The sequence below is a fragment of the Podarcis pityusensis genome (assembly GCF_964106645.2).
Source record: "Podarcis pityusensis genome assembly, chromosome: 5".
In the NCBI taxonomy this organism is placed as follows: domain Eukaryota; kingdom Metazoa; phylum Chordata; class Lepidosauria; order Squamata; family Lacertidae; genus Podarcis; species Podarcis pityusensis.
Window position 1 is genome coordinate 41490793 of NC_138032.1, and position 27626 is coordinate 41518418.

Genomic DNA, 27626 nt, shown 5'->3' on the forward strand with positions numbered 1-27626 from the left:
CCCCAAATTAGGCACTAGATCCCAAGCTTGTGTATCAATGCGCCTTACAAAGTCCCAGTATAGCTATTATTCTGGCCCCTTGTGGCCTCAGTCACTTACATTGAGAGCTGAGGAGACAGAGAGTCCCACAATGCCACTGTCCAAAGTATCCTTAGCAAAGACTGCCAGTAGGGCTGCAAAGAAAACCACCAGGTTCCCCACAAATTCTAGGCGCACAGCCAGCCACCTGTAAGGAGGAACAAATGCGGAAGGGAAAGGTAAGTGCTCCATCAGTACCGCAACCTGCAGCATCTCAAATCCAGCCACTGCCATTGAGCAGAAGAGGCGTTCCTGCTTTCACTTCAGAGTCAAATTTTAACACTTGGCTTCTGGCAGTGATGCCTAAGCACAGCCTCCTGATCTCCCAAATGCTCAGCCTGTACCAGCCCACTTAGAGTCATGTGAGAAAGGAAGGCATGTTACTTTGAAGTGACCTGGATAAGCTGCACACCTAGAGAGTCTCCACCAGGCCAACAGAAAACTGTACAGTACTTTGCTTTAGGCTTTGTAAAGTGAAGGTAAAGGGACCCCTGACCATTAGGTCCAGTCATGACCAACTCTGGGGTTGCGGCGCTCATCTCGCTTTATTGGTCGAGGGAGCCGGCGTACAGCTTCCGGGTCATGTGGCCAGCATGACTAAGCTGCTTCTGGCGAACCAGAGCAGTGCACGGAAAATGCCGTTTACCTTCCCGCCGAAGCGGTACCTATTTATCTACTTGCACTTTGACGTGCTTTCGAACTGCTAGGTTAGCAGGAGCAGGGACCAAGCAATGGGAGCTCACCCCATCACGGGGATTCAAACCGCCAACCTTCTGATTGGCAAGTCCTAGGCTCGGTGGTTTAACCCACAGTGCCACCCGCGTCCCTTTTAGGCTTTGTAGTAACACCCAAACTAAAAAAGTACACCTGCTGGTGTTGTCTGAGGACTGGTGGTCCCTTTTTGAGGACTGGGGGCACCTTTTCAGTTTGGGGGCCACATTCCCCTCTGGGCAAAGTTGCAAGGGCCACGTGCTAGTGGTGCACAGGGGCAGAGGCAAAGGTGGCCAGAACCATGGGTGTAAAATTTACCTTTGTACAGCAGGCTAGTATCTACACACACTCCTACACGCCAACACCCATCCTCCATCCAGAGAACCAAAGGCATGGCCAGAGTTCAAGGACACATTCCAGCCTGGCAAAAACCATTCAGGGTCTGAAATGGAGCGAGGGAGGCGTGTGGCCTGGGGAGAGGTCTTAGGCACAAAAAGAGAGTCCCAAAGGGCTGGATTTGGCCCCACAGCCTGAAGTTCCCAACTCCCTGATTTAGAGAATAGGCCAAAACCTTCCACATCACAGCCTCACCTGTTGGAAACGATCCAAGAGTACACAGACTTCTGGTTGATGTCCACAAGCTCCTCGTTGTGTTTCAGGAAGCGTTCCTGGTGCCCGTAGGCCCGGATGACAGAGAGGCCCGACACTGTTTCGCTGAAGTGGGAATAGATGGGAGACCGAGTGACTGAGTCCAAACGCCGCAGCTGGCGGGAGGTGGCCACATAGAACCGCTAGGAGGAGAGAGATGCACTAGTGATAGCCACAAGGAAAGCAGAGACCTCCCAGCCTTACCATTATCCCTCACTCCTAAAACCATTGCTTGCAGCAGACCCTCCAAGTGTCCCTATTTTCCGGGGTCAGTCCCGTATTTACAGAAGCCATCCCATTCTGATTTGATTCCAGAATGTCCCACTTTTCCTTAGGACGTCCCTATTTTCAGAGAAATGTTGGAGGGTATGGTATGCAACCCATCCCTGAGCCAAGGAGATAAAGTAACTATATAACCTTTAGAAGACATCTGAAGGTAGCCCTGTATAGGGAAGTTTTTTACTGTTTTTTTTTTACTGTTTTTTAAAATGTTGGAAGCAACATATGGGCAATCTAGTCAGATGAGGAGGGTACATATAAAATAATAATAAAAATTATTATTACTATTACTATTGAATAGGATGTCCCTATTTCCATTGGATAAATGTTGGCAGGTATGTTGCAGCTGTTAGTTCATATTTTGCCAATGGGAGACTAGGACTATGCCATTCTACAGTTTCAGAGGTGTTTGGTGAGTCTGCCTTCTGAGAGGAAATGCTAAATCAATTCTGGGGCTCAAGTTTTGCTTTATTATACCCAAGCATCAGTTTTCCAGTGGTGTTAGCCATAATCTGTTGTTCACTAGTAAGCCCATGCCAGGAGAGCTTTAGAAAGGTTTGATGGAGTCACTGTTTCTGGTGTGCTTTAAGAACATGGATTTCGGAGGGCTGGCATCTGCAGTGACTTACAGCGCCTGTTTGTAAGCACATTAAATGCAAAGAAGCCTGTTTGGGAAATGAAACCTATCTGATGGTATTACATTGGCAGTTTTACATCATTCAAAAATAATTAATACAGGGAGGAAGTCAACATAGCAGCTATGGAAATTGTTCCACCAGTGAAAGTATTTTAGCTTGCCAGACAAAATGTCCCCCTCTCCTCCTCTGTGTGCTATTCTGGGGGTTCTCCTGATCCCAACAGAGCCAGTTCTGGGCAGAGGAGAGAGGCAGAAGTCCCACTGCACTAGTGGAAGTCCTTGCATAGGGTTCTACTAGTGGGACTCATTAGTTGAATCCTGCCCACAGTTGGGTATTTTAGAAGGAAGAGGTATGCAGCTCCTATGAAACAAGAAGCAGTTTAAAGAAAACAGTTTGCACTGCTGCAAGCTGAAAGGTGTGTTCTGTTCTGCACTTGGCCTTGTGGTCGTTCTCTTCTTTCAGCTGGCAAGAGCATAGCTCCTTCCAGTCACTGACATTCTGGATAGCAATATAGTTCTGCTCTAATATTGAGGATTTTGATCCTCTGCACTTTCCTGGTCATCACAGAACTAAGGGTTTGACCAAGTCTCTCTCAGAGGAGACCCACTGAAATTAATGAACCCAAGTTAGTAATGTCCATTAACTTCAGTGGTAATGAACAGCAAAGCAGGTAGGTATTGGAGCTGAAGCCCCAGGGCTCAAGCAACAGTTCTGAATGGATGCAACTTGGCAATAAAAGGAATGTCCGCTTCCAAAGAGGCTGGGCCCCAGCTCACCTGAAGAAAGAAGTATATGATACCCAGAGGCAGCATGACAATTGCAAAATAAGGTGTGGCCAGACAGATTATAAACAGAGTGCTGAAAATCCCCAACAAGCAGTTAATCCAGGAGCGGAATGACATGGGAATGCTCTCATCCACAGTGAAAATGTCCTGCAGGGGGCAGAGAGGAGGGAGTTGACAAAAGAAATGAGAGTTGGAAGCATCATGCTGTACAACCTAGATTCACGAGTGGCCAGTTATGAATGAGAGTGCTTCAAAACCGAGCTGGAAACAAAGGTTTCACTTTTAGGTCTATCACTCTCACTTACATTTATTTCTACCATTATTATTATTATTATTTCACACAATCACCTTATGCAATGCTCACACACACTTTTTATGTTTTAATAGTCTTTTATGATCTGTATTATGATCTGTATTATGTTTTATATGTTTCACTTCTATAAACTGCTTGGGTGTTCCCTGAATGTAGAGTGGTTTACAAATTCTGAGATGGGGGGGGGAGGCATGAAATGCCAAAGTTCTTCTAAACTTCATTCAACCAGTGCCCTTTTCTTGTATTATGAACTTACTCAGGTTTTCTCATTTGAATTCTCTCTCCTTAACTTTAAACATTTTTCTCATTATTCTCCCTAACCTACAAACTGGTTTTGTTGTTTGAAAGTTCCACTGGTACAACCATAGACACGCACCACACCTTTTCTTTGCATTATGAGCTTTCTGCATCCATTTCATACATCTCAATGTATAAGATAATGGAGACCTCTGTGTGCACCGTTAGACACTCAGGGCTGATCGGTGAATCGCGTTCTCTGCTCAATGGAGGCCTGGTGGTAGGAAACTCCCCAAGTGGAGCAAGGCACACAGGAGTGAAGGTGGTGGAGGAAGTAAATTGTAGCTGGATTGGGTCTGAATTCTTCTAAGAAATTATGCTTTTTTTCTTTTCTTTTTTAGTTTTTTAGTTTTACTTTTCAAATTTATACATTTCATTAGTTCTCCAATCAATTTAACATTTCAAAATTTGACTTCTTCCCCCTCTTTCTGCGGTTCCTTAAATTTATTTTTTAATATATTCTGAATATCCAAATTCATTTAACTTGCTCATTTAATTATCTACTGTAAGTATATACTCTTATAAAACTGCAGGTTATTACAATAATCCTGCTAATGTTTTTATCTGTTTACAATTTATCTGTAAAGATTCAATATTATGCTTTTAAAGTATTTTTGTTATTTATATCAGTATAAATAGTTCTTTACATACGTAAGTCTCCAGAAAGGTTCTTGCAAAGAACTTTACAATCTAAATTGATAATGGAAAAATCTACAGGGGCTAGCAGGGGGAGAGAGAGATTATTTTCCCATTATCTTGGTCCCACTGATTAAAAAGAAACTTTTTTTTAAAAAACCACCCAATTTACTGAAAGCTGGCAGACATGTGTCATGGCTGGTGATGGGAAACAGACCAAAGTTACACAAATTATAGCCCAGGGAAACCTAACCATGAAAGGCACCCATCTTTTCTCTGCCTGTTAACTTCTTCATGTTTACATGATTTCGTCTTGAATCCCCCAACCCCGAACTTTTTGGTTCGCTTAAACCAGGACTGCAGTGCATAGGGTGCAATGCTGCTATAACAAGGGCAACTGGCAAAAGTGTCTGGAAACTATTTCTGCTGCTGCACCTTGAAGGGATGGTCCAAACCAAGGGTGGTGCCAATCTGGTGCTGTCCATATGTTGTTGGACTCAAGCTCCCATCATCCCTCACCATTGACTGTGTTGCCTGGGGCTGATGGGAGCTGAGAGTCCAGTAACACCTCCAAATGGTTATACATCTGCAGTGAGTGCATGTGCAGTTGTGCAAGGAAGGCTGGAAGCTAAGCCTGATAGGATCCCACAAGAATCTCAAAGCATCATCAGCATAGGTGCCCCCATTCCCAACACACTCTCAGCAAGTTATAGCTTGAGGCACTTGCCAATTCCTCCTGGCCCAGTTAAAAACTTCGGCAACTACTTTTGAGTCTCTGCAAGCCTCGCAGAGCGTGAGCTCATACCTTGGCAAACCTGTTCACAATGCGGCCTGTTGGCGTTGTGTCAAAGAAGCTCATGGGCACACGCAGGATGTTGGACAGCAGCCGCTCATGTAGGACCCGGGAGGCCCGGACAGCACCGTGGGCAGCAAGAAGGGCTGAAGTCAGCAGGAATAGAGCTAGAACAAAGACATCCATTGGTAAGGACCTGATGAATAGGGAGATACTGGCATCAACAGCCTTAGGCCATATGGTACTAGAGGACAAAGATAGGAACCTGTGGCCCTCCAGATGCTTTTCCTGACAACTTCCATCATTCTAGATCACTGGTTATGTTGGATAGAGCTGGTGGGACATGACATTCTGTTCCATGACATCTGGAAGACCACAGGTTGTCCATCTCTGATCTAGGTGAATTATGGTGCAGTTCCATCTGCCTTGGTGTTGTGCCCTGATGATATCACCTGTATAGACCTCTAGTGGTGCCCTCTGCAAAATGCCACCCTGGATAGCTGCCCATGTGTTCCCAGTAATGGGTCTATTGCTTTCAGCTGTGGGTCCAAATTTCGCAGGTCTTTGGACCTTGAAAACTGCTACCAGCTCAAGAACAGAGCTTCCTACACTCAAGTGGAAGCTGCATCGGATGTTCTGCTTCTGAAAAACGTTCAAAAACCGGAACACTTACTTCCGGGTTTTCGGCGTTTGGGAGCCGATTTGTTTGTCAACTAACAGGGCAGTTCCTAGCCACTCTACATTTCTCGAGTGGTTCTGTTTTTCAGAGACTTACACTGGCCAGCACCCAATGCCCCATAGATTCCAATACGCAGGTCACGTTGATAAGCTGGGTAGGTCTGGTTCGCGTACTTTGCAGCATCATTTGTCCACTCACTAAGCCACAGGTTGGAGCCAATCGTGGCTACAGCTTGCCCTATGTAGGCAAGCAAGACCATTGTTGACAGGCACCAGCCAACAGCACGGAGGTATTGCAGATACATGCTGAACTTCACCTACAAGGCAGAGGGTTGTTATCAGACACAGAGTGCCATAGTGGGTGATCATTGCACACACTCTGAAATAGCAGCCCTTGAAAACCTCTTACGTTCCAGCATATGCTATGGCATATGACTCAATTAACCAGGAAGATAAGCAGGAACAGTCCAGTAGTCAGTATATAAGGACAGAAAGACTGAACTGTTCCTTGGACGGGCAGGGCGCAATAATGGACACTGCAAAGGCTCTTAAAATTGAGCGGCAGGTTAACAGGAAAGAAAGAATTTAACAAAATCCAAAATAGAGGGCACTATTGTATTCTCATTTTTTTATTTTTCTGTTCGAACCGCCTGGGGATCTTCAGAAGAAGGGTGGTGTACAAATTAATTAATTTATCAATCAAAACAGCATTACTACACCTTTTCCTTGGGGGTAATGGAATGAGGAGTCCTTCAACTAACCTCCTGCAAGGTGGTCATTCTCTGTTCCCCATCTAGCTCTGGGACAGGGTCTCCACAACCCTCCTCCCTTCCATCTCTTTGAGACCCTCATTTGTCCTAATTATGAGGCAGGAGAACATTTTGACCCCTCCCTCTCACCTTGCCGGTTTCCATGGCCTCCTTGTCAATCAGCCTCTGTCCTTTTATCTCAGCCACTGGCTTCTTCTCCTTCAACTTCATTCGCTGTGACATCGTGAGCGACCTGTGACTGCTGTTACTAAGGCTAACACAGGAGAACAATGATGAGGGACAGAGATTCTATCGTCCTTCCCCGCATGCTCTGGGCACTGTGCTGCCCTGCCTGCCATTTTGTTTTTCTAAAGTATTTATACCTTGCCTTTTAGCCAAAAAGGGTCTCAGAACAGCTTACAAAAATCAGTTCTAAGACGATTCCTGCCCTCAGGGTGACAATCTAAAAATACACGACACATGAAACCTGTTGTCTGGTGACTGGTGCTGCAACCCGTTATCAATCTAAGAGCACATTAGGATGACCCAACATCGCAGTTCATCGTTTTGCCCTGTATCACCCAATTTGGTTTTTCTCAGGCCATCAGAGGTAGCTGAGGTCAACAAGGATTCTGGAATGAAGCTGAAAATCTGAGTATGTCCAATGAGAAAAATATCACAGAACTTTGGAATCAAGGCAGCTGCAGGGTGAAACTCAGCAAAGTATCAGCTATGCCAAGTCCAGAGAACCTGTGCCCACCCACCCCAGATGTTGTTACAGTATACCTCCTGAATGGGAGTGACAACATCTGGAGGGCCACAGGCTTCCCATTCTTGAGCTACACAGAGACAAAACCATTCTGATCCCAGGCCCTGCAAGCCCTAAGGGGATGTTGATTGGGCAAGTGTGTGAAAGACGAGGTGACTGGATGTGGTGGTGCTGAGCGAGTTTTTTAGCCATGTGAGGAAAGATGCTAGGATCATAGACGAGACTCTAGGAAGAAATCAACACTTCCCTAGGACTTCTGGTTTTGAGGGGGGCCCTTTAGTCCCCACCTACCCCAACCCTAAGGCCTTGCTCAATAGCCTTAAATAAATGCCAAATGGAAGAAAGGAAAGGGAGATATTAGAAAGACAGGGAGAAAGATGGGGAGAATAGGAAGGCAAATTAGCAAATAAAGTGGCTGTGAGTTCATAGGAGGCCTAACCTGCGGATGAAGTCCTTTTGGTGGACACTGGCCTCACTCTTCTGGGACATGGTCACCACATCAGTTGGTACCTCCTCAGCTCCAGGTTCAGTGTCCCCATCCAGTTCTAGGTCCTCTTCCATCCCCACTAAAAAAAAAAGTCAAGACCATGGCATGAAACTCAGGAAGGAGGCAAGTTCAGGAAGAATGAAGTCTGAAGGTCACTATATCAGGTCATTATCTTAGGTGGATCCTGCCCCACAAGAGTTGTCTCGTTGCTGTTCAAAATGGAGTTTTGATACATGGAAGTTACAAATCATATTTATGGCACCACCTTACTGTGACTCACTCCAGAACAAGATGCATACTGGACGGTCACTTTGATCAGTGTCCCTCAACCCTGTATACAAGGAGTGAGGAACCTCTGGGCCACAGGCCAATCTTAGCCTGCCAGTGGTACCACCATGGACCTCAAGGCCATTTTCTCAAAACCATGTCAATCAGCTGGCATTGCTTTGATGGGCGGCTGCAGGTGAAGTGCATGCAGCCAACAGCAACAGAACCAGTTCCCCACAGGAAGGTTGGCATGCACAACCAATGCAACAGGATTTAGGAGAGTTAAATCCTGCTCCATGTGTCAGGATTCAGTTCAACTCTCTTCCTAATCAGGAAAGGGTTTACACTGAAACCCCTGCTAGAGTGAGGGAAACCTTCGTTTCAATGCAAACCGCCTCCCTGATCACACTACTAAATCAAATATGTTTTCTTCTGTATCAGCAGCACCTTGCTTTATTGTGAAGTCAGGCGACAGGTGAGGAGCCCAGCTCACCTGTCAAATTTGGCTTAAAAGGCCAATCCTGATAAGGTTCCCCCACCCCTGCTGTATAATGTAATGCTTTCTTACCTGTAGCTTCCTCTTCAGGACTGTTTTCCTGTTGGTTTCCATATGTGTTGAGCAGCTGAGCAAATGCTTTACCATTAGCCAGTAAGGTGCTGTAAGAACCCTGTTCGGAAACAGCTCCAGCCACCAGCACCACAATGTCATCCACCTGGGCCAGGAAGCTTAGGCTATGAGTCACCAGGATCCGGGTCTGTGGCACAAACCAGCATATCACAATTAAGGAGGTAGTATCAAGAAGTTGTATGGGACGCAGGTGGCACTGTGGGTTAAACCACAGAGCCTAGGACTTGCTGATCAGAAGGTCAGCGGTTCAAATCCCTGCGACGGGGTGAGCTCCAGTTGCTCGGTCCCTGCTCCTGCCAACCTAGCAGTTTGAAAGCACGTAAAAGTGCAAGTAAATAAATAGGTACCACTCCAGCGGGAAGGTAAACGGCGTTTCCGTGCGCTGCTCTGGTTCGCCAGAAGCGGCTTAGTCATGCTGGCCACACAACCCGGAAGCTGTACGCCAGCTCCCTCGACCAGTAAAGCAAGATGAGCGCAACAACCCCAGAGTTGGTCACGACTGGACCTAAGGGTCAGGGGTCCCTTTACCTTTATCAAGAAGATGGCACCCCCAGCCACTCTGTACCCTGGACCCATGACATTATATCATGAAGGCTTCTACAGGAACACTGTGGACTCACCTGTCTCTCCTTTACAAAAAGCCCACTTCACTAACTTAAACTAACCCTCCTGAATCCTCCTCCTGCAAGCTTTGAAAAAACAAATGTTATATCTATTTCCCCATCGAAATGGCCACTCCTCCTTCAAACACAGGCACCAGAAACCCCTCCCAGCAGCTACAATTTCTAGGACACAGCTCCAGCCTGAAGAGAAGCAGCTGAGCTTCCAGCTTGAAGACTCTCAGCTGACTCTCCAAGCCAACTGGAACATGCCAGCCCCTACAAAACCACTGCAACCAACCTAAGCCACTAGGTAGAGCAGCTTATTGAGGAGATCTTCGCCAACTCCTTTTCCTTGGACTGTGATGACAGCCTGCTACCTCACATCTGCTCCTGACCCCATCAAGCCCCTGTTGCTGCCTTTCTGCCAGGTTCTGACTCTACACATGCCTCTGGCGTTTGGATCTTCATCTGCATGAACTCCAGACTACCTACGATCGCATCCATTCAATCCAATGCTTGACCTCCACTCCATCTGTGGCCACATCTGTTTCCCTTCTGATCCTTGAACACCTCTACTTGAACAGGGCCCACTCTTGGAGCTAGGTTAGGTCCCAACATTTGGCTTTCATGAATCTTAATATTACCGTATGTTGAATTTCTAATCCTCTTTATTTAGCATTGTTGTTTGCTTGTTTTAACTTAGCCTTCTGCCAGCTGCCTCAGTTTTCTAAGAACACATTGAAAGGCAGCATCACAAAACAGAAGCAAACACCAAATCCAGCTGATGCAGTTGATTTAATTTACTGATTCAAGTAATATGGACCTCAGTCCCAAAGAGGTTTGAGCTCTACACTCTTTACCAGGGACAGAGCAAGCTTCCATCTATAGAAAACAGTCACAGACCATTTGGAGTCAGTGACTTCTTTTGGAGCCAACTTTCAATTACCTGAATCAGTAACGCTAGTCTCCCACACTGGCTAGATTTTTGTTCGCTTTTTTGTTCGCTTTGGAAGAAAGGTCTTGTAGCACTAACAAACAAAACATTTCTCCATCTGCTCTTCACAAAACAGGGTCTGCAGGGCAGGCAAGAGCTCACCTTATGCTGCAGCAGCCCCTGTGGCCCCAGCACTTGGTCAAAAATGTGTCGTCCTACATGGGAATCCACAGCCGACAGGGGGTCATCCAGCAAGTAAATGTCTGCGTTGTTGTATACAGCTCTGGCCAGGCTGACACGCTGCTTCTGGCCTCCACTAAGGTTAATGCCCTGCAGAAGAAAGCAGCCAAGCTAGGATCTCTGAGCTTTCTCTATGGTTCAGTGCATGGCAACAGCTTGAGCTCTGATTACTTGAGGCAGAAGCAGCCCCCTCCAATGCATTTGGCTTGGTCAGCCTTGACTGATGAAGATGGTCCTGCTGAAACTCACACCACATGACAATGAATACTATAATACTCTACAACAATTCAGCATTTTCCCGTAATCATCCATCCAATCAAATGCCCTTTCAGGACTTCTCCTACCCTTATGCACTCTCCCAATAACAATTCTCCTGCCCTCCCTTAGTCCTGCACAGCTGCCTACATTAACACTTGCTCTCCCCACACCTCATACTGACGTCCAAAGATAACCAAATATGATCAGTGTTAACTCTCAATGACAGTCATAGAAAAGTAGAATTGAAGAGTTGGAAGGGACCCTGAGGATCATCTAGTCCAACCCCACTCAATGCAGGAATATGCAGCTGTCTCATATGGGGATCAAACCTGCAAACGTGGCGTTATCAGCATCACACTCCAACCAAGTGAGCTATCCATTGGACCTCTTAAGAATCTCCATGGAAAGTTTTTGTAATTCAGAACACAGTTGGATGTTTTGTTTTCTTCCAGCCTCTCAATGGGCCATGAAAGAAAAACACAGCTACATGTGGCCACAAGAGCACTAGTAACCATTACTATTTGGCTAGGAACTTTTGTAGATATATTTGCAAGGCTGGACCATCACCCACAGCATCCCTTGTTCCTGCATAAATCAGAGTCATCTCCCTCCCTGTTCTACTTGCTCCATTGCCCCAGATTACCACCTGCCCCTTCTGCCATTAAGCCCAAGGTTGGCACCTTCTCTCCAATCTCAGTAAGGTCTCCTCCTGGTAGCAGCTGCAGGTCTGGGAGAAGAGCACAAGCATCTATGACCTGTTGGTATCGGGCCTCATCGAAGGGTGACCCAAAAAGGATGTTGTCCTTCAGTGTGGCATTCTGGATCCATGCTTGCTGAGACACATAGGCTATGGAGCCCTGAGGAAGCAAGAGGAAGGAGGAGGAGACATCTATCTAGTCAATAGTACTTGGGAAAATCAGTGAATTGGAGATTAGCTTCTCTGGGGCTTCTTAGCAGAGCCGCCACCTCCTCTCACCTGAACATTGATATGTCCTTTGATGTTCTCCATCTCTCCCAACATGGCTGACACCAGTGAGGATTTGCCTGATCCCACAGGTCCTACAATGGCCAACAGGTGCCCATTTGGAATTTTCAAGTTTATGCTGCAGGAGAAAAGTAGCACATGGAAGAAGCATGTATATGGAAGTGGACTGGTCTTTGAGGCCAGGAAGGAACCATCCCAATTGAGAGAGACTCTACCAGAACATTCTCATTATCGTTCAAGGCCTGGTTTACCATTCCCTGCTTTATCCAACAGGCAGGTGGGTAAGAAAGGACTCCCCCCCCCCCGGCTTACAACTTTAACGCAAAGGATCACAGACCCCCACAAACATACAAATCCCCCCCCCCCCCACAAACATACAAAATTGGTCTGGTATATGGTGACTTACTCTCTAATGGTGGCATCTGAATTTTGTTCCCAGGCAAAGGAGGCCTCAGAGAAAGTCACAGCACAGCCTAGAGGAGAAAGAAAAGGTAGCATTATCATCAGGGACAGCGTAGGAACGATTCCAGCCCCGTCACAGAACACAAGTCGCACCTGACTTCTTACGCATTTTTACCAGCCTTCTACATTCGCTTCAGAACTCTGCCTGCTATGACCTCCAAACCCTAACCTTCAATTACCAGGGCTCGGTTCATGACATATGGCCGAAGTGTTCAGGTCTTCACTGCCCAGGTAGCGCTCCAGCCGTTCAGTAGATACATTGACCTGTAAGATGTAGAGGCAAAGTCAGGCATGCCAGGCAGTGATTGGGGTACCAGCACACCTGCAGAAACCAATTATGATGCCTGTGCCCACTTTAAACATTTTTAGAGCTATGATCAGCACCAACTGATTAGGTTTGGGAGCTTCTCTTTCAATTTCCCTCAATGCCTCTGACATGGGGTTATGCTGAGGCATTATGGGAAATTAAAACTGCAGCACCCAGACTCAGCCATCCAGCGATGATCAGAGTGTTGCCAGTCACGGCTGCCTCCCTTGCCAGGTAAGCCTGCCCTCTCAAAACTGGGGCATGGAGTAGCTTGGTACTTTCTGGTGCTCCATGGCTTGTTGAGAGAGACATTTGCCATGCAGACTGATCAGGAGTCTATGATATGCAACCCAAAGCTAAGGGAGCCCCAGTGCCATTTGCACAACCCAGGACCCAACCATCTCTCTCTACGAACAGGGTGTGAGCACCAAAACCGGGGTCAGGCTCCGCCTCCCACCTCAGTTACAGGATATAGGTCCCTCACCAGCCTACTCACCTGTACCAGGGAGGACAATGTCAATGGCAGGAAGCCCAGAGGGAAGCGCAGGACGTTGAACAGAGAGATAGAAGTGAAGGCTTTCTGCGCATCCAAAACATTGTTTTCATCAACCATCACATACACAGCAAATGTTACCACAGAGACCTAAGGAAGGAGAGTCACGGGATGAGGGGCATCTTCTACATTGCAAGGAATGAGCAAAAGGAACAAAAATAGTGTGCTGTCTTACTATGAAAGGAGCACAGGCAAAGAGGAAGATGGAGACGGATTGCAGGTAGGCAAAGCGCAGCAGCCGCTTCAGCTCCTGTGCCCGGATACCTCCGACTCGTTTCTCAAATGACGGCTCCCAGGCAAACAGCTTCAGGATCTGAAAGGATGCTTCTGGTCAGATATGGGGGCTCAGTTCAACAGAGCTTTCTATCCAGGGAAAGCAGGAGCAGGGCTCCATCCTACCATGTCTCATTTCCAGCACAAGCCCCTTCCCAACACACACATTGCAGGCAAAGGCTAAGCAGGCGCTGACCTTGCATGCCTGCTTTGGGAAGGCATCTGGCAGAGATCAGAGGCAACACTCCCAGTTATCCTCTGCCTTATCTGCAATTCAAACTCCACTTACTGAGAAGTAAGCCTAACTGAATTCAAATGGACTTAATTATCAGTAGACGTGGCTAGGATTGTGCTGCAAGCAATACAAGGTCAGACTAAAAAAAAAATCCATTGATGTTTCCATCAGTACAGCCAACTCATCACTGTGTTGGAGCAATCTGGTCTCTGCTACTCACCTTGATACCGCTGAGAATTTCATTCATTATTTTCATGCGCTCATCCTTGTGCTTCATGTTCTTCACCTGCGCAAAGAAGTTGCAAAGAGGGAGTTGATCACTGTTCCAGCCCCACATAATACGTTGCCCAGGGACAAGTCATTTGTGCTTTGTCTCTGACAGTTAGAGGCACCACATTGCCATAGTTTTGCCCTTAATTCTCCAATAGATCTCTGAAATGAAGCTGGGGAGGGGGGTTGATGCTGTGCCCTATGGGACTTATTCTACAGAGGTCTACAGTGCTCAGTAATACACACATACACACACACACACAAAAAAATACATGCATTGTCTCTTTTTTTCAAGTTGTGTTTTCTACAGATTACAATGCTCAGTCTTGTCCTAAGCTCTGAAACATCTACATTAAACTGGGATAATCAGACGTCAGGATTTTGAATAAATGAACCGGACAGACTATTTTTAAAAGGCTGCTTTTAATAGAATTAAATCTACTCACTGAGGCCCAGTGCAAAAAATGACACAGGGCAGTTACATTCAAAATTCAAGGTTAGCATTTGGAGCACACGCTTGACCTACGAATTTGTCCTCTGTAGCAGAACTGACCTCACAGCCCTTTCAAACAAAAAGGCACTGCTGGTTCCCCTCCCGCCCAGGACATTCCTTCCCTCACCTGGATGGCTCTGGCCTTTGTGACCAGCACAGCATTGATGGGGATAAGCAGGACCATGACAGCAATCCCAGCGAGCACAGAGGGGCCGAGCTCCAGCCACAGAAACACTATAGACAGCACAATCTGCAAGGGAGCCGACCACAGCTGGTGCATCATGTTTGTGAAGTCCATGAAGCGCTGGGCATCTGCGGACATCAGATTCACCGTCTCGCCCACCGTGGACTCCTTCCGTGTGGCATTGGAAACGGTAAGGGCCTGAAAGCAGATACCACAGTGGCTGTAAAAACTAGGGGTACCAGATAATGCCATAGCCATTAGGGACCAGGGCACAAAGCACTAAGGATGAGCAAATATGTCAGCAATTTCCTGTCTCAGTTTCTCACTTTTCCAATCTTCACTTTAGTCCTCCACATCGGTTTGCAATTTTTAAAATAAAATCCATGAAAATCCATCAGCATTTTAGTATGAATTTCTCCTAATATACCCATTTGCATGCAAACTTGCCTAATGTACACATCTGTGCAAAGCTGTTTCCCCAAATATAATGCATCTGTGTGTGTTATTTTCACTTATATATGCATTTTGTGCACACTTTATCCCAGTGCATGCATTTTTGTATGCATTCCTTGGCTGGATAACTGCACTGCAAAAAATCGAAGAAGTGTGAATGTCAAAGGATCCCTCCATCCCAAGATCCAGGGGAAAGCAGTCAAAGTTGATTGGTCAGCACTAAGGAAAGCAGCCCCCACAAAAAGTGAAGGACCCAACTGACCTTCTTGTAGATGGCAGCCATAAGAGCAGTGCGTACGAGCATGCCCAGTTCAAAGCAGAGTTGGAAATACTGCTGTAGGCAGATGGATTGCACCAGTGCGGTCAGAAACAGCAGCACTGCATAGAGGTAGCCATGCCAAAGGTAGGCATTTGGGTCTGACACAAAGGAGATCATCAGCCTGCCAGAGAAAATATTGATGAGCATCTCTCTAAATTCGACTCAGACTTGCACAAACCACACCCCAATAACACGCCTGCCTCCCACAAGCCCTAAGCATCAGCCTCTTGTTCTTCCACACACAGGCTACAGGCTCCTCCTCAACCAGGCTCATGCAACGCAACCATATGTCACATGTGGACAACTCACAGGCCACAGGCAACCTTTGTGGCTCTCTCCTGAACACCTCCATGTCTCCAGTGGAAAATTTAAGTATACATGTCCACCCAGAAATAAGTCCCATTGTGCTCAGTGAGACTTATGCCCAGTCCCAGCTAAGTATATATGTGACAGCAGCCTTAGGGATATATCTCAATTAAGTCTAAAACATAACTCATCACTATTCCTCAATGCAGAGACCAAACTGTGTCCTTCCCTGGAGCAAGCTCTGCTACTTATCCCCTACAGTGGACAACTAATATGAGATAGCTAAAATGGGACCACAGTATAAAACCTGGACCTGGGAAAATCATTTTTCAGATCCAAACCCTGGCTTTCTCTCAGAATGTTCCTCATCTATAAAAGCCATCTTAATGCACCATCTTACAGCAGAAGCGCAAGGAAATTGTTTTAGTTGCACCTGGAATCTTCAGGCACATAGTTTGTGCCTTTAAAATGGTGAGAATATTTTAAGGAATTCATCAGCATGTGGATGGTCCAGACCGTATAAATGGATTTCCAGCCAGTGACAAGATCTTCCTGCATCAGAAGCTTATTTAAACCCCATTGCCCACCATCCAGGGCACCAGGAAAACTCAGAATTAAAAAGTGGAGCTAGGAGGACTCACTTCAGTAGCTGAGGGCTCACAAACACCAGGAGGTCTTGCACTACCTTGAGTGCCACTGATTTCATAAGGTTCCCAGCAAAGGTTCGGAATATAGAAGCCATCAGCCAGCTCTTTGCGTAGTCCCCACGAGAGTCTTTCTTGTCTGCCTCCTTCTTGCCTTTTTCCTTTTTCTCTTCCTAAATTCAGAGCAGGGTTTAGGTTTGGCAGGCATCAAGCAGCCCCCAACTCTCAGGGTGGGGCAACTGCCACATAAAGCCAGCCATCTTATTTATTTATAAAGATTTATTAATTTGATAAATTTGTATCCCACTTCACTTCCCAAAGGAGCCCCAGGGTGGCAAACAAGAAGTTATAAACTATAAAAACATATTTTGAACCTCTTAAAAAGAATTCCAATACAGATGCAGACTGGGAAAGTTACTAATTTAGAAGGCTCCTTGAAAGACAATGGTCTTCAATAGATGGCAAAAAGACAACAGAGATAGCACCTGTCTAATTTTCAAGGGAGCAGGGTTCAAAGGACACTAAATGTTTGATTCCTACATTGTGCAAAATGGAGCTTCTGATACGTGCAGAAGCCCCCCCCCCCACACTTGTAAAGCACAGTGATATTGCCACCGGACCCCCAAATAGCTCTAAGCTGCAGTGGGCTAGGGGATCCTGTGTGGGCTAAGCTGCAGTGGGCTAGGGGATCCTGTGTGGGCTAAGCTGCAGTGGGCTAGGGGATCCTGTGTGTAAGATTTCCTCCCATTCAGCCCAGCATTTGGATCTGAAATGCAAGCCCCCGCTCTCTATCCCAGCAGCAGTAGTTACCAAAACCAATGCATCCTGACTCTGGGCTTTGCTCAAGCCATTCATGTGCTGGTCAGTAGCTGCTGAATGACGTTTCCTCTTCCGTTGCCGGATCTCCAGTTTCCGCTGAGCATTTTTTATTCCAGCTGTCATGTTCTTCTCTAGCGAGCCTAAAATTTTCCCCGTCTTATGTTCTTCCTTCAAGTCCCAGAGGTCATCAATTTCTAGTGGCTTGCGATAGCCCATGAACACCATCCTGAAAGGTACAGCAGATTTACTCAGGTGCTCAAAACCCTTGCTGCTCTTCACCCCGCTAATTTGTTGCTTTGACCATGCTCAGGCACAACAGTGAAATGAGCCCAGTATCCAAGGGTTGGGGCTTCGGGGGAAGTGAGAGGCTGCCAGCTCCCCATCAGTTGGCACTTGTTTAACAGAATGAAGAATTCCAAAAGGCTAGACCCTCTAGTTAGACACAGCAGAGGAAATAAAAGACTGAAATAGGAGCTTGGTTTCAAACACTACATTGCAGTACGGCATTTCCCACCATGCAAATATTTCAGATCCAGAGCCCTAGTGATTAGAACTCTGTGGTCTTAACCCCTTCATATACTAACTAGCACTGTTAGGTTTGACTACAAATCTCCCACATGCACAATGGGAGGAGAGCAGGGAGAAGTCCTGTTTCATAAGCTGAAATCCTTGCACTAATGGGATAGATTAGTTGACCCTAACTCTAACCTTTATTCTCCTAGATGTAATACACTTATCTTTTCCACTCAGATTTGCATACCTGCTGTACCACTGGAAAGTGAGGAAGCTCAGGAAAGAGGCCACAATCTCTGGGTTCTGAAAAAGACAAGAGGCAGAATGTCTAGGTGAAAAATTCAGGGAACAACAGTGACAAGGTGTGACTAACTTGGCTAACACCTTTTGAAACAAAGCCTTCAAGACATATATGGCAAATTTTCCTTTTGAGACCACTCCCACCAAACAGTGCATCAGGCAGCCAGGTGTGGCCTATGAAACCCAGCTTCCTGGTGAGCTGATGTGTGGAAACGTTCCCTATCCCATCAAGCCCGCTCTGAGAACCTATACAAAGTGGGAATACCATGCAAGATACCAATGGCTGTTCCTGTCCCAAAGGTTATCCTACAAGTCTAGTGCATGTAGCTGAAGACACTCACTTTCTTTGCAGCTTCCTTCATTTCAGGGGCAACGTCGGAAACAATAGAGATGAAGAACAAAATAAGTTGAAGCCCATAGGAGACAAGGAAGAAGCTAAAACGTGGCACATCAGTGATGGAGCCCTGCAAGAGAAGAAAACAAATGGGAGATACTAGTGGAAGTAACCAAATTGTGGAGCTGAACCCACTTCTTCCCAAGCAGTTAGGGCTAAAGTCAGCACCAGGACAACTCCTTCCTGCAGCTTCTTTTTGGCCTTTCTTCCCACTCCCCCCTGCCTCAAGACTGTCCTGAGAAATAGGGTGGGTGAACCACAGCAGACAGGCTTGCAGAGCTGAATGACCCCAGAGGTGGCTTTGCTGGGGCCACCTCAACCTTTGCCATCCTGGGTTGCCTAGTTTTTCATAGACGTCTTGTGTTTCTGACCTGTATTGCTTGCCGGATGAGAGTCTGGAGCTGAAATACACCACAGAGCACAGAAAGGAGGAGGAAGATGAAGAGAGTCCCCGAGTCTCTGCGGACGGTGAAGCGGCGGCTGTCATGGATCAGCAGAACGAGCAACTGCAGTAGCGAAAAAGAGCCAAGAGTTTGCAAGACTGGGTTGGTTTCAGGGTTAGGAAATGGAGGGAGGTGTGATGTAAACTCATGGTACCAGGCTGGACATCAAACTTGATAATGAAGAGGAGAAGATCCACCTTATTAGCTCGCTGAACATGCTCACTTGAGACAAGCTCAAAACATGGCTTGTGACTTCTAGTTGAGCTTCCAGAATGAGATCTGGAAACAGACTGATGAAATAAGAGAATGGCCTTTGCCTTCATAATTCTAAATTTGTATAATGCTAAAAAAATCTACCTCCACTTCCTAGCTAGCTAGCCAGGGTGTAATTAAATGTGACAAACTAAATCAGTGGTTCCCACCCTACCCACCCCTGCAGAGCACTTGAAAACTGCTGAGGGTCTTGGCAGAATCACTTAATGGTTTTTCTGCCTGTTGCAGCAATTGTGATGTGCTGTGCTAGGTGCTGTATGATTTTATTGCTTCTTTTATTTCTTAAGATATGGCTTTTGATGATAGAATTCAAATTACAATAAAATAAAATATAAGAAATAGAAGCAGCAATAAAAATACAATTAAAAATCTATCTATCTATCTATCTAACACACTTTTATACCAGTGGAAGGGGTATTGAGCAGGTGTGAATCTAATTGGGTTGTCAGTTCTGGTTGCTGTTTTCAACCCTTTCTCCCTGTAGTATTTTCCTGATAAATGCTGCCTCATCTCAAATCTGCTCCTTGCCCCACAGGAGAAAATGTACAGGTACCCATCTTCAGGGACATACCAAATAAGATGTGACTTGAGGTGTATGATGCACCTTGGGGGAGCAGGTTGCCATTGAAGGGACAATGCGAAAGGGATCTACCCTCGTGGAGAAGCACTTTGAGAGTAATATGAGGGTGATGGACGAATTTTGTTCATTGAATATTTGTACTAAGATTGTCCCACTGTTTTTATTGTATTTTAAACCACCCAGCGGACTTGGGCCAATGGGCAGCCACTGTTGTTGTTGTTGTTGTTTTCTCACATGCAGCTTAATGTTCCTTATTAGATTGTTCTTTTCATGGTGTACTTGGGAAATATGGGAGTTTGATGATGGGGAATTAGTGTGGGATCACTTTTTATATTATGTTCTAGTGTCTGCGTTTTATGTTGTGGTATAAGGTTTGGGTTAATAAATAAATAGATTTATTATCATCCTAAATCTCCCTTAAAAAAAGAAAAAGCCGTTTCAGGCAGCTGCTTTAAAGATCAGAGAAGATCAGAGCGCTGGCATGGGGGGGGGCAGCATTTGACTTTTCTTCCTTGTTTTTTCTCTAATGTAACCCCCTCCCTTCAAAGTACTATTCTGGGTCTCATCAGGACTTGTATTCGCACACAGCCCAATGGAAACAGAAGGCTGAAACTGGAGTTGGCAACTCTGTGGTGAAAACAACTTGTCCTTTTAAAGGACACTTTAATTCCATCACAGGACATGGTTTGATGAAGGAGAGCTCTCACCCAACTAATGAAGTAGAGTGCTGGATTCAAGTACTGGACAATTGGGTTTCGGCTAACAGGGGTTGGGTGTGGGAGGTTTCCTAGGTCTTCAGCAACAGTGAAAAACACTTCAGCAAGGGCCATCAGTAAGAGCAGCGCAGCCAGCACCTAGCAAAGGAAGAGCAGAAGTGTCAGATTGCTACCTGCAACGTTCTAGGAGAATAAGGTTGCAAGGAGCTTCTAAACCCATTGTGGAGAAGCTACATATGCAGGGCAAAGCCACATTCCACAGCACAAGTGGCCCAGGAGCACTGCTGTGCATCACACCCGCCGTCAAGTAAAAATCAAGTGTACTGATACGCCCCTTTCCTGCAAGGAATGCACTCAAAGAGGGTTCAAAACACATAAAAATCCCTGTGTTATTTATAATATAAATATATGTATATGTTTGTTAGTTTTGATTGAGTATTCCTTTTTATAACAATCACAGCGCAAACTACATCAACAGTAAATACACTACAGTACTTGATTCCTAACAATTCTGTATATACTAAACACCACCACTATCGTGACGGCATTACATAAGCAAGACATGGTTCAAAGGCTTCTGGCCAAAGGACACTTAAGTTCATCTGACCCTCCGACTTTCCTGCTCTTTCCACCCACATTTCCCAGTTAGCACAGATCCCTACTTCACTTAAACCCTTTCAGGGTTTCTCACATCACCCCCATCCACCTCCCAGAGAACTGCTTTGCCCTTTGATCTGCATGCCCTTTGCTTCCACCCTGCTACTAACTCCGGGGCACACCTTTCTCTCCCACCTGTTTAATAAGGTAAACTCTTGTGACAGATGATTTCTTCATCCTGGATGTGCAGATGTGGAGAAGCTGCATTGGGCCAAAGAGCCAGAGGAAGCCCAGGGGGATCCAGACCAGAACAGTCTGTTCAAAGCAGAGTGGCAGGTCGGCATCATTCCGGTCCAGGAAAGAAGAGTTCTGGAGGCATCAAAAACAAAAAAAATAAGGCATATGCCAACACTTGCTAAGATCTTTAGCCCACATGTACTACCTGACATAGTTTCACATGTATCCATGCCCCACACCACTATGCGTTGCACCAGGGATGGAGAGCCTGTGGTACTCAAGATGTTGATGGAGTCCAATTCTCATCCACCCCAACCATCATGGCCAATGGTTGAGGATGATGGGAGCTGCAACACTGTGGTGGTGGTGCCTTACATCTCTGTTCCAAGTTCCACTGTGGATCTACACAGACAATTAGCATGTAAACATTGACAGCAATTGCCACAATTCCAATACCACAGCACCTGCCATGAACTCATTACAATGCTATAACATCTTCCAAAGATTTGCTGTATTTGCCCAATGCATCGTAACACAACCCCAGGATAACTGATTTCCACCTCCAGTCTCCACTGCTGTTCTGAGGGTGTTCTTGTTCCATTGATTTACAACCACCCTTACTCATCCTTATGCTAACCCATTCAGTATGACTCACCTGCAATCAAGCCAGTTAGTGATGCTTTGTGTTAGAATCCAGTGACATTTTCAAGTGGGCAAAAGTCAATGTTTGTATTCACCATAACACAGCACTGGTGTTTACTACCAGCATGTAATTGCGTTGAACCTTTGTTGCACATGCTATCTAATAAGAGCAGTTATCAATTAGAGATACCCTGGTGGGATATCTATATGGTTTATGATGTACATGTTGTGTGAGCTAACATTGCTGATACTGTGTTTAACTCTCAAACTGATTGGACATCCTTTCTTCCCCTGAATTCAACATTTACCATTATTTCTGCAGAACAAAACTGGATTTCGTTTTTACTACACTGGTATCAAAACAGCTGTAGAAAAATCTGTTTCTTACAGCGCAATGATTGCAGCCCACATTCCCTTTAAAGCAACTTCAGCATGCAGCTTGGTCGAGCAGTTTTAATGGAGCATATATAATTATTAAGTATTTTTGCATGACTCTTTAGGGCTTGTATTTGTAAAGAACTTTTGAGTTAATTGTTAAATGGGGGAAACAGCTAATGAATCTACAGTGGAGAGAGCGCCACAACAACACATCCCCATGATATACATGCAAAATGATGTGACAGTGTCCCACTGGAGGCAAAGCCAGTAATGACCCCACTGCTGCCAGCCCCCAGGGCATCCCTCTAGGAAGAGGACCGAGTCCTTTTATGTGACACACAAGCACCATTTTGGAGCAGAACAAACACACACAGGGCAGTGGTGGACCTTGGTGTCTCAAATTTCAGTGGCACCCTGTGGGACACCAAAATCCGGCACTCTCACCTACCATTGGACATAATAGTGGACTGCGCTCCCCTGGAGCTGATAAAACCCCATGCTATACAAGTAATGATGTGCTGTAATTGGGTGCTCTGCTGTGACAATATGGGCAGGATGGTTGTTGTCATTGTTGAGGGAGTGCCTGTTTTTTGTTTTAAATTAAAACCTCCCACTGAAATCTATGGAAAGAAATTCCTTCTACAAGGGTCAGGACGGTGTAAAGTTGAACTGCTACTAGGGGCAAAACCATGATCTGGAGTACAGAATATGTATCCTCTTCCTGTGTCACCCACACAACTCCTCACTGTTTCAGTTGCGCCGCAGACACCCAATTGCCAATGAAACTACATCAGTGGAATATTCTGACTGCGTTATCAGTCATGTGTTATGTCATGTGACTCTAGTCCAGTATTGTCTACTTTGACGGGCAGCGGTTCTTCCAGGTTTCAAGCAGGTACCAATGGGCTTTTGATGTTTGCCCTGACAGTTTGAAGTAATTGCTGGAGACGTCACCATTTCAGAAACACAAAATCTTGTTTTATTGGAGGCACCAGGAGAGTCCTGCCTGTTATGTATGAAACAGACTCTTGGCTTGAACAGAATCAGGGGAAATCCCAACATCCTTCACTGCAAAGGAAGAGTTAGTGTTGTACTCTACTTGCCAAGAGGACCACTAGTAGCTAAGGATGTAAAGAGACAGCGATTTCCACCCTGTCCTGCCTTTGTTGCAATCATCACTGTTTCCATTCTGCTACAGTTCAGTTATAACCTAAGTTAATTTGTTTTGCTATCTGCTATAGCCGAAACTAACATAATGAATTATGTAACCGATTTCAATGCATTTTAATGAAAGGGAAACATCAAAAACAAAATTATGCATGTAATATTCATGGACTTAAATAAACAACAGCTGATATCATTTGTATTTGCATGGTTACTGTTACTGTTCCTGATTTTGGGTGAACATACAAATTGTGGCAATTTCTGCTCCCATTTCTGTTTCTGGTGGAATGCCCTGAGACCCCTACAAACAGTAGATGAGACAACAATTCTCAAACAAAGGCAGATGCACTCTGATCAGCTTAGTCAGCTTCACTCATTAGCTCTTGTTTAGCAATTTAAATCTCCTGGTGCTCAGGACTTCTCCATCAATGACAAGGAAACAGATCTGGGCAATTCACTAGAAAACCAGTACCTGACAGGGTGGCGCGACAATTTAAATTTACTTCACAGGGATGTGGAATGATCTAGCTCACGCAAAGGACTGGAGACTCCTCAAGTCAACAGCTAACCTACATGGTCATAATTATCAAGCACCAAAAGCCCTGGGAGCATACCACTTCAGAATGGAGCAGGAGAGGACCTGAACCAAGTGAAATGTTCTCTGAGAAGCTAACACATCAATGAGAGACTTAGGCTATGGGCCCTTTGCCTACGATGGACATCTCTGTCAACTCTAGAATTTGTTGTGAGCACCACACACACAACACAGCACAACCAGTACTGTTGGCTACAAGATCATGATTCTTTCAGACTTAATTTCAGCTGAGGGAGAAGTGGAGGAAGAGGCCCACATTCAGAACTCCAGTGATAGATTTCATGAACAGGAAAGGTGTTTTTTTTACATATGGAATGAAGCACTTGATCTCCCCAGTTGCATTCTGCTATACTATGTGGCATGCCCAATAATGTAGATCACCTAACTGTGACCCCATCTTCCGTTTCTGTGTGAGATTAAAGAACCCTCCTATTTTCTCTACAGTGAATCGTTTGAGTCAGAGTTACAAGTGAAGCGGTCATGATTGTATCATACATGGAGTGTTAACATCTCCACTAATGCTTTGGAGCCCTCCTGCCCTCTAAGACACTACAGTGGTACCTCGGGTTACATACGCTTCAGGTTACAGACTCTGCTAACCCAGAAATAGTACCTCGGATTAAGAACTTTGCTTCAGGATGAGAACAGAAATTGTGCTCTGGCGGCGCGGCAGCAGCAGGAGGCCCCATTAGCTAAAGTGGTGCTTCAGGTTAAGAACAGTTTCAGGTTAAGAGCGGACCTCCGGAACAAATTAAGTACTTAACCCGAGGTACCACTGTATTATTATATAGGTGACCCCTCCACTTGCATAGGGGTTATGTTCCAGGCCCTCACGTGTATAAGTGAAATTGAGTAACATGGGGAGAACCTGCTAAAAAGCCTCCAAATGCCTGTTTCTCCCTGCTAAAAGTTGTATAATTCTTTATCTCCCTGACATCTGATGGGAGAGTGCTCCACAGGGGAAGGTGCCACTGCTGAGGAGGCCCTCTGCCTGGGAAGGGTCTCCTCACAAGCCATGAGGACTGTCCAGCCCTCTCCCATCTTCCAATGCTCAGTGCACCCACTGGAGCAGTAAGCGACACAAAGATGATGTATTTGTTCATTGTAAAACCCCAGACTCGCTACATTCAGACTGCAGGCGTTGCTTTTACTAAGCGTGCACACAGAACTAACACACCACCACTATCCCAACTCTCAAAGTAAACAGCCCTAACAGAGGCGTTTAGCCATCCTCCCGCAATTCAGGACATTCCACTGCACTCTGGCCTTTAGATTTACAGTGTGACATCCCTGCCAGAAGCTGAGCTACCATCCACGCAGGGAGAAACCGCCACTCACCCAGAAAACTGAGCCACAGTACTGCTCCAAGGCTGCTGCCATGGCAAGGCACTTCTTCCTCCTGCCTTTGTCCGACCTATGTATCAGCCCGAGAGGCTGAGCAGGACGAAAGTCTCACAGGTTCAACGGAGGGGCGTTGGGCACAGCCTCTCAACAACAGATCATTAATCGTTAACTCCTGGTGTGCAGTCAGCCCCATGGATCAAATTCATGAACCTTGGATGGCATAGGCAGAGGAGCTGCCTGGGTATAGCCAGAGACACTGCAGGAGAGGTGGCGGCGTGGATTCTGGTGGGCAGCAACATGTGCTGTCTTGGATGAGATCCCTCAAGTTGACTCACCACTAGTCTAAGACCCCCTTCCCCAGTGGTGATAAAGTTGAATAATGCCTGGGAAGAAAGCGTGGGAAGACAACCATCACCCCTTTTCCACACCAGGGAATTTCCTATGCTACTCTCCACCTCCACGGATTTCCAGGACAGTCTCGGTCTGATTCTGCCCCATTATTCTTCTGCATCATGATTTCTGTGGGCAAGGGGTTTCTGAAAGTATGCAGCAGGGTCTTCCCCATTCCAGCAGCTAGATATCCCCATTGTGTAATCCTACACAGCCAGTCAAGCGTCACGGAGTGTTCTAGTGTCCCATCAGATTGGTACTGCACTGGGGGATCCATAGATCTTAACTGGGAAGTACTGAATCACAAAAAGTGGTCTGAGAGGGGGGTGGGGGGTGGGAAATATGAAAGTACTACTCGGGATGAAAGACAAAAACTGAACCTGTCCCTAGCTACCAGCAGTAGTACTGACATCATTGTGTCCCCCCCCCCCTTGCCCAAAGTGCTCCTGAAACAAACTGAAAAAAGCCAAGAAATTCTGCTGTCTCATTCTTTATACAATCAATAAACCCAGAACCGACTGTGATTCATAGTCCTGACAAAAGGGTCCAATGTCCATGGAACAAGCAATTTAAATCCCTCGTGGTTAATTATTAGATAGTTAATCAAATCTCATCATATTATAAACAATGTCCCTATCTGGATGGCAGCGGTCTGTTAAAATTCAGGAGCACACAACCTTAGGAAATGGGAAGTGAAGACCACCTTTCCACAATGGACAACTTTCTAACTCCCAATTCTGCCTTACACTGAGACACAGGGAAGGGCCAATGTGTGGTTCTACCACAGGGTGAAATAATTCCTTTCCTGCAAATTGGTGTTAATGGTAGGCTGTTGCAACAGTGTTCCCCTTTCTCAGGGTACTTTTATTTGTAAAGGTGGAGGGGGGCAGAGTTGAATTTCATAGATCAGTGCAGACACACAGGTTCTCAGAATTCACATCTGCTTTTGCTCCTTATCTAGTCCTGCTAAAGTAAGCCTAAGCTCATGGTTTGTCTTGCTTCAGACATGGGCCCAAGCTTAGCTTGAAGCAGCAGGCCCAGAGGAGCAATCACAGTCTCTCCTCCTCTGTATGCCAAAGCATTTGTGCCAAGTCATGATTTGGCTTAGCTTTACTTGCGAGTCATTGTGTGAGATCCACAATGGCCTTTAGCAGCAGAAACAACATGACTATCTCTTACACAACCTCTGAATCTCTAAACTCCCCTTACCAGAGTCAGATAAAACCTCAAACGTTTTCTGAACTTCTGCTCCTCCTCAAGATACTGATTATTTTGGAAGGTTAACTTACCTGAGGAGCTGCCCTGCTTGTCATGAAGCTATGCAAATGGAGGCAAATGCCATAAGGGCAAGAAAATGATGCCCTTATGGCAACCTTGCAGCCTGGCCACTGTAGTCCATGTATTGATAAACGTGAGGTTGGATTACTGCAATGTGCTCTGTGTGGGGCTTCCCTTGGCCTCGTTCCGCCTGAACCCTTATAATCCCAGCTCAGTCACTAAGATCATTTGCAGGAGCGTTGTTGGTCATTCCCCAAATTGGTGGAGATCTGACAATAAGCATCTAAGCCTTTAGCGTCATCAGTCCAGCACTGTGGAATGTTCTGCCAATAAGGATTAACAGGTTCATGCAGGAAATCAAGAATACATCTTTCCGTAAAAGTTACCTCATTTCTGATTTTAACTTTTCACTATGGTTTTCGTTGTATGGTTTTATGTATAATTGTTGCAAACCACTCTGGTATATAATTTTTTTATATAAATTAATTACATAGAAACTTCACCCACTCTAATGACTTCTGTAGGACAGGATCCAGAACCTGACAACAATGAAATTTTGCTGTCAGGTGTACGGAACTGCAGTGCTTGGTCACCTTGTGGTCGCTCTCTTAACCCCTGTTCTCAGAGATCCCTCCTGCCGCAATTGCAATATTGCTTTACCACTTTCCTCTATGTACTTCAAAGAGGTA

At 45.8% G+C, this 27626-nt stretch overlaps 1 protein-coding gene across 1 annotated transcript in view; it reads right to left on the minus strand.

Annotated features, from left to right (window-relative positions):
• The window catches only part of ABCC2 (ATP binding cassette subfamily C member 2), a 33432-nt gene extending 5813 nt beyond the window's left edge, over nucleotides 1–27619 (minus strand). The window contains exons 1-26 of the mRNA XM_081008399.1: nucleotides 25264–27619; nucleotides 21105–21278; nucleotides 20304–20450; nucleotides 18672–18806; nucleotides 18248–18370; nucleotides 17854–17909; nucleotides 17085–17319; nucleotides 16272–16447; nucleotides 15268–15445; nucleotides 14496–14750; nucleotides 13826–13891; nucleotides 13273–13410; nucleotides 13041–13187; nucleotides 12417–12501; nucleotides 12182–12248; nucleotides 11767–11893; nucleotides 11471–11647; nucleotides 10455–10622; nucleotides 8697–8883; nucleotides 7814–7940; nucleotides 6756–6879; nucleotides 5954–6173; nucleotides 5191–5345; nucleotides 3131–3286; nucleotides 1381–1580; nucleotides 100–226 (exon numbers count right to left, since the gene is read on the minus strand). Coding sequence (XP_080864525.1) covers nucleotides 100–226; nucleotides 1381–1580; nucleotides 3131–3286; nucleotides 5191–5345; nucleotides 5954–6173; nucleotides 6756–6879; nucleotides 7814–7940; nucleotides 8697–8883; nucleotides 10455–10622; nucleotides 11471–11647; nucleotides 11767–11893; nucleotides 12182–12248; nucleotides 12417–12501; nucleotides 13041–13187; nucleotides 13273–13410; nucleotides 13826–13891; nucleotides 14496–14750; nucleotides 15268–15445; nucleotides 16272–16447; nucleotides 17085–17319; nucleotides 17854–17909; nucleotides 18248–18370; nucleotides 18672–18806; nucleotides 20304–20450; nucleotides 21105–21278; nucleotides 25264–25305 — 3792 coding nt within the window. The 5' untranslated portion in view covers nucleotides 25306–27619. The remainder of the gene's footprint in view (nucleotides 1–99; nucleotides 227–1380; nucleotides 1581–3130; nucleotides 3287–5190; nucleotides 5346–5953; nucleotides 6174–6755; nucleotides 6880–7813; nucleotides 7941–8696; nucleotides 8884–10454; nucleotides 10623–11470; nucleotides 11648–11766; nucleotides 11894–12181; nucleotides 12249–12416; nucleotides 12502–13040; nucleotides 13188–13272; nucleotides 13411–13825; nucleotides 13892–14495; nucleotides 14751–15267; nucleotides 15446–16271; nucleotides 16448–17084; nucleotides 17320–17853; nucleotides 17910–18247; nucleotides 18371–18671; nucleotides 18807–20303; nucleotides 20451–21104; nucleotides 21279–25263) is intronic.
• Between the last annotated feature and the right edge of the window lie 7 nt (nucleotides 27620–27626).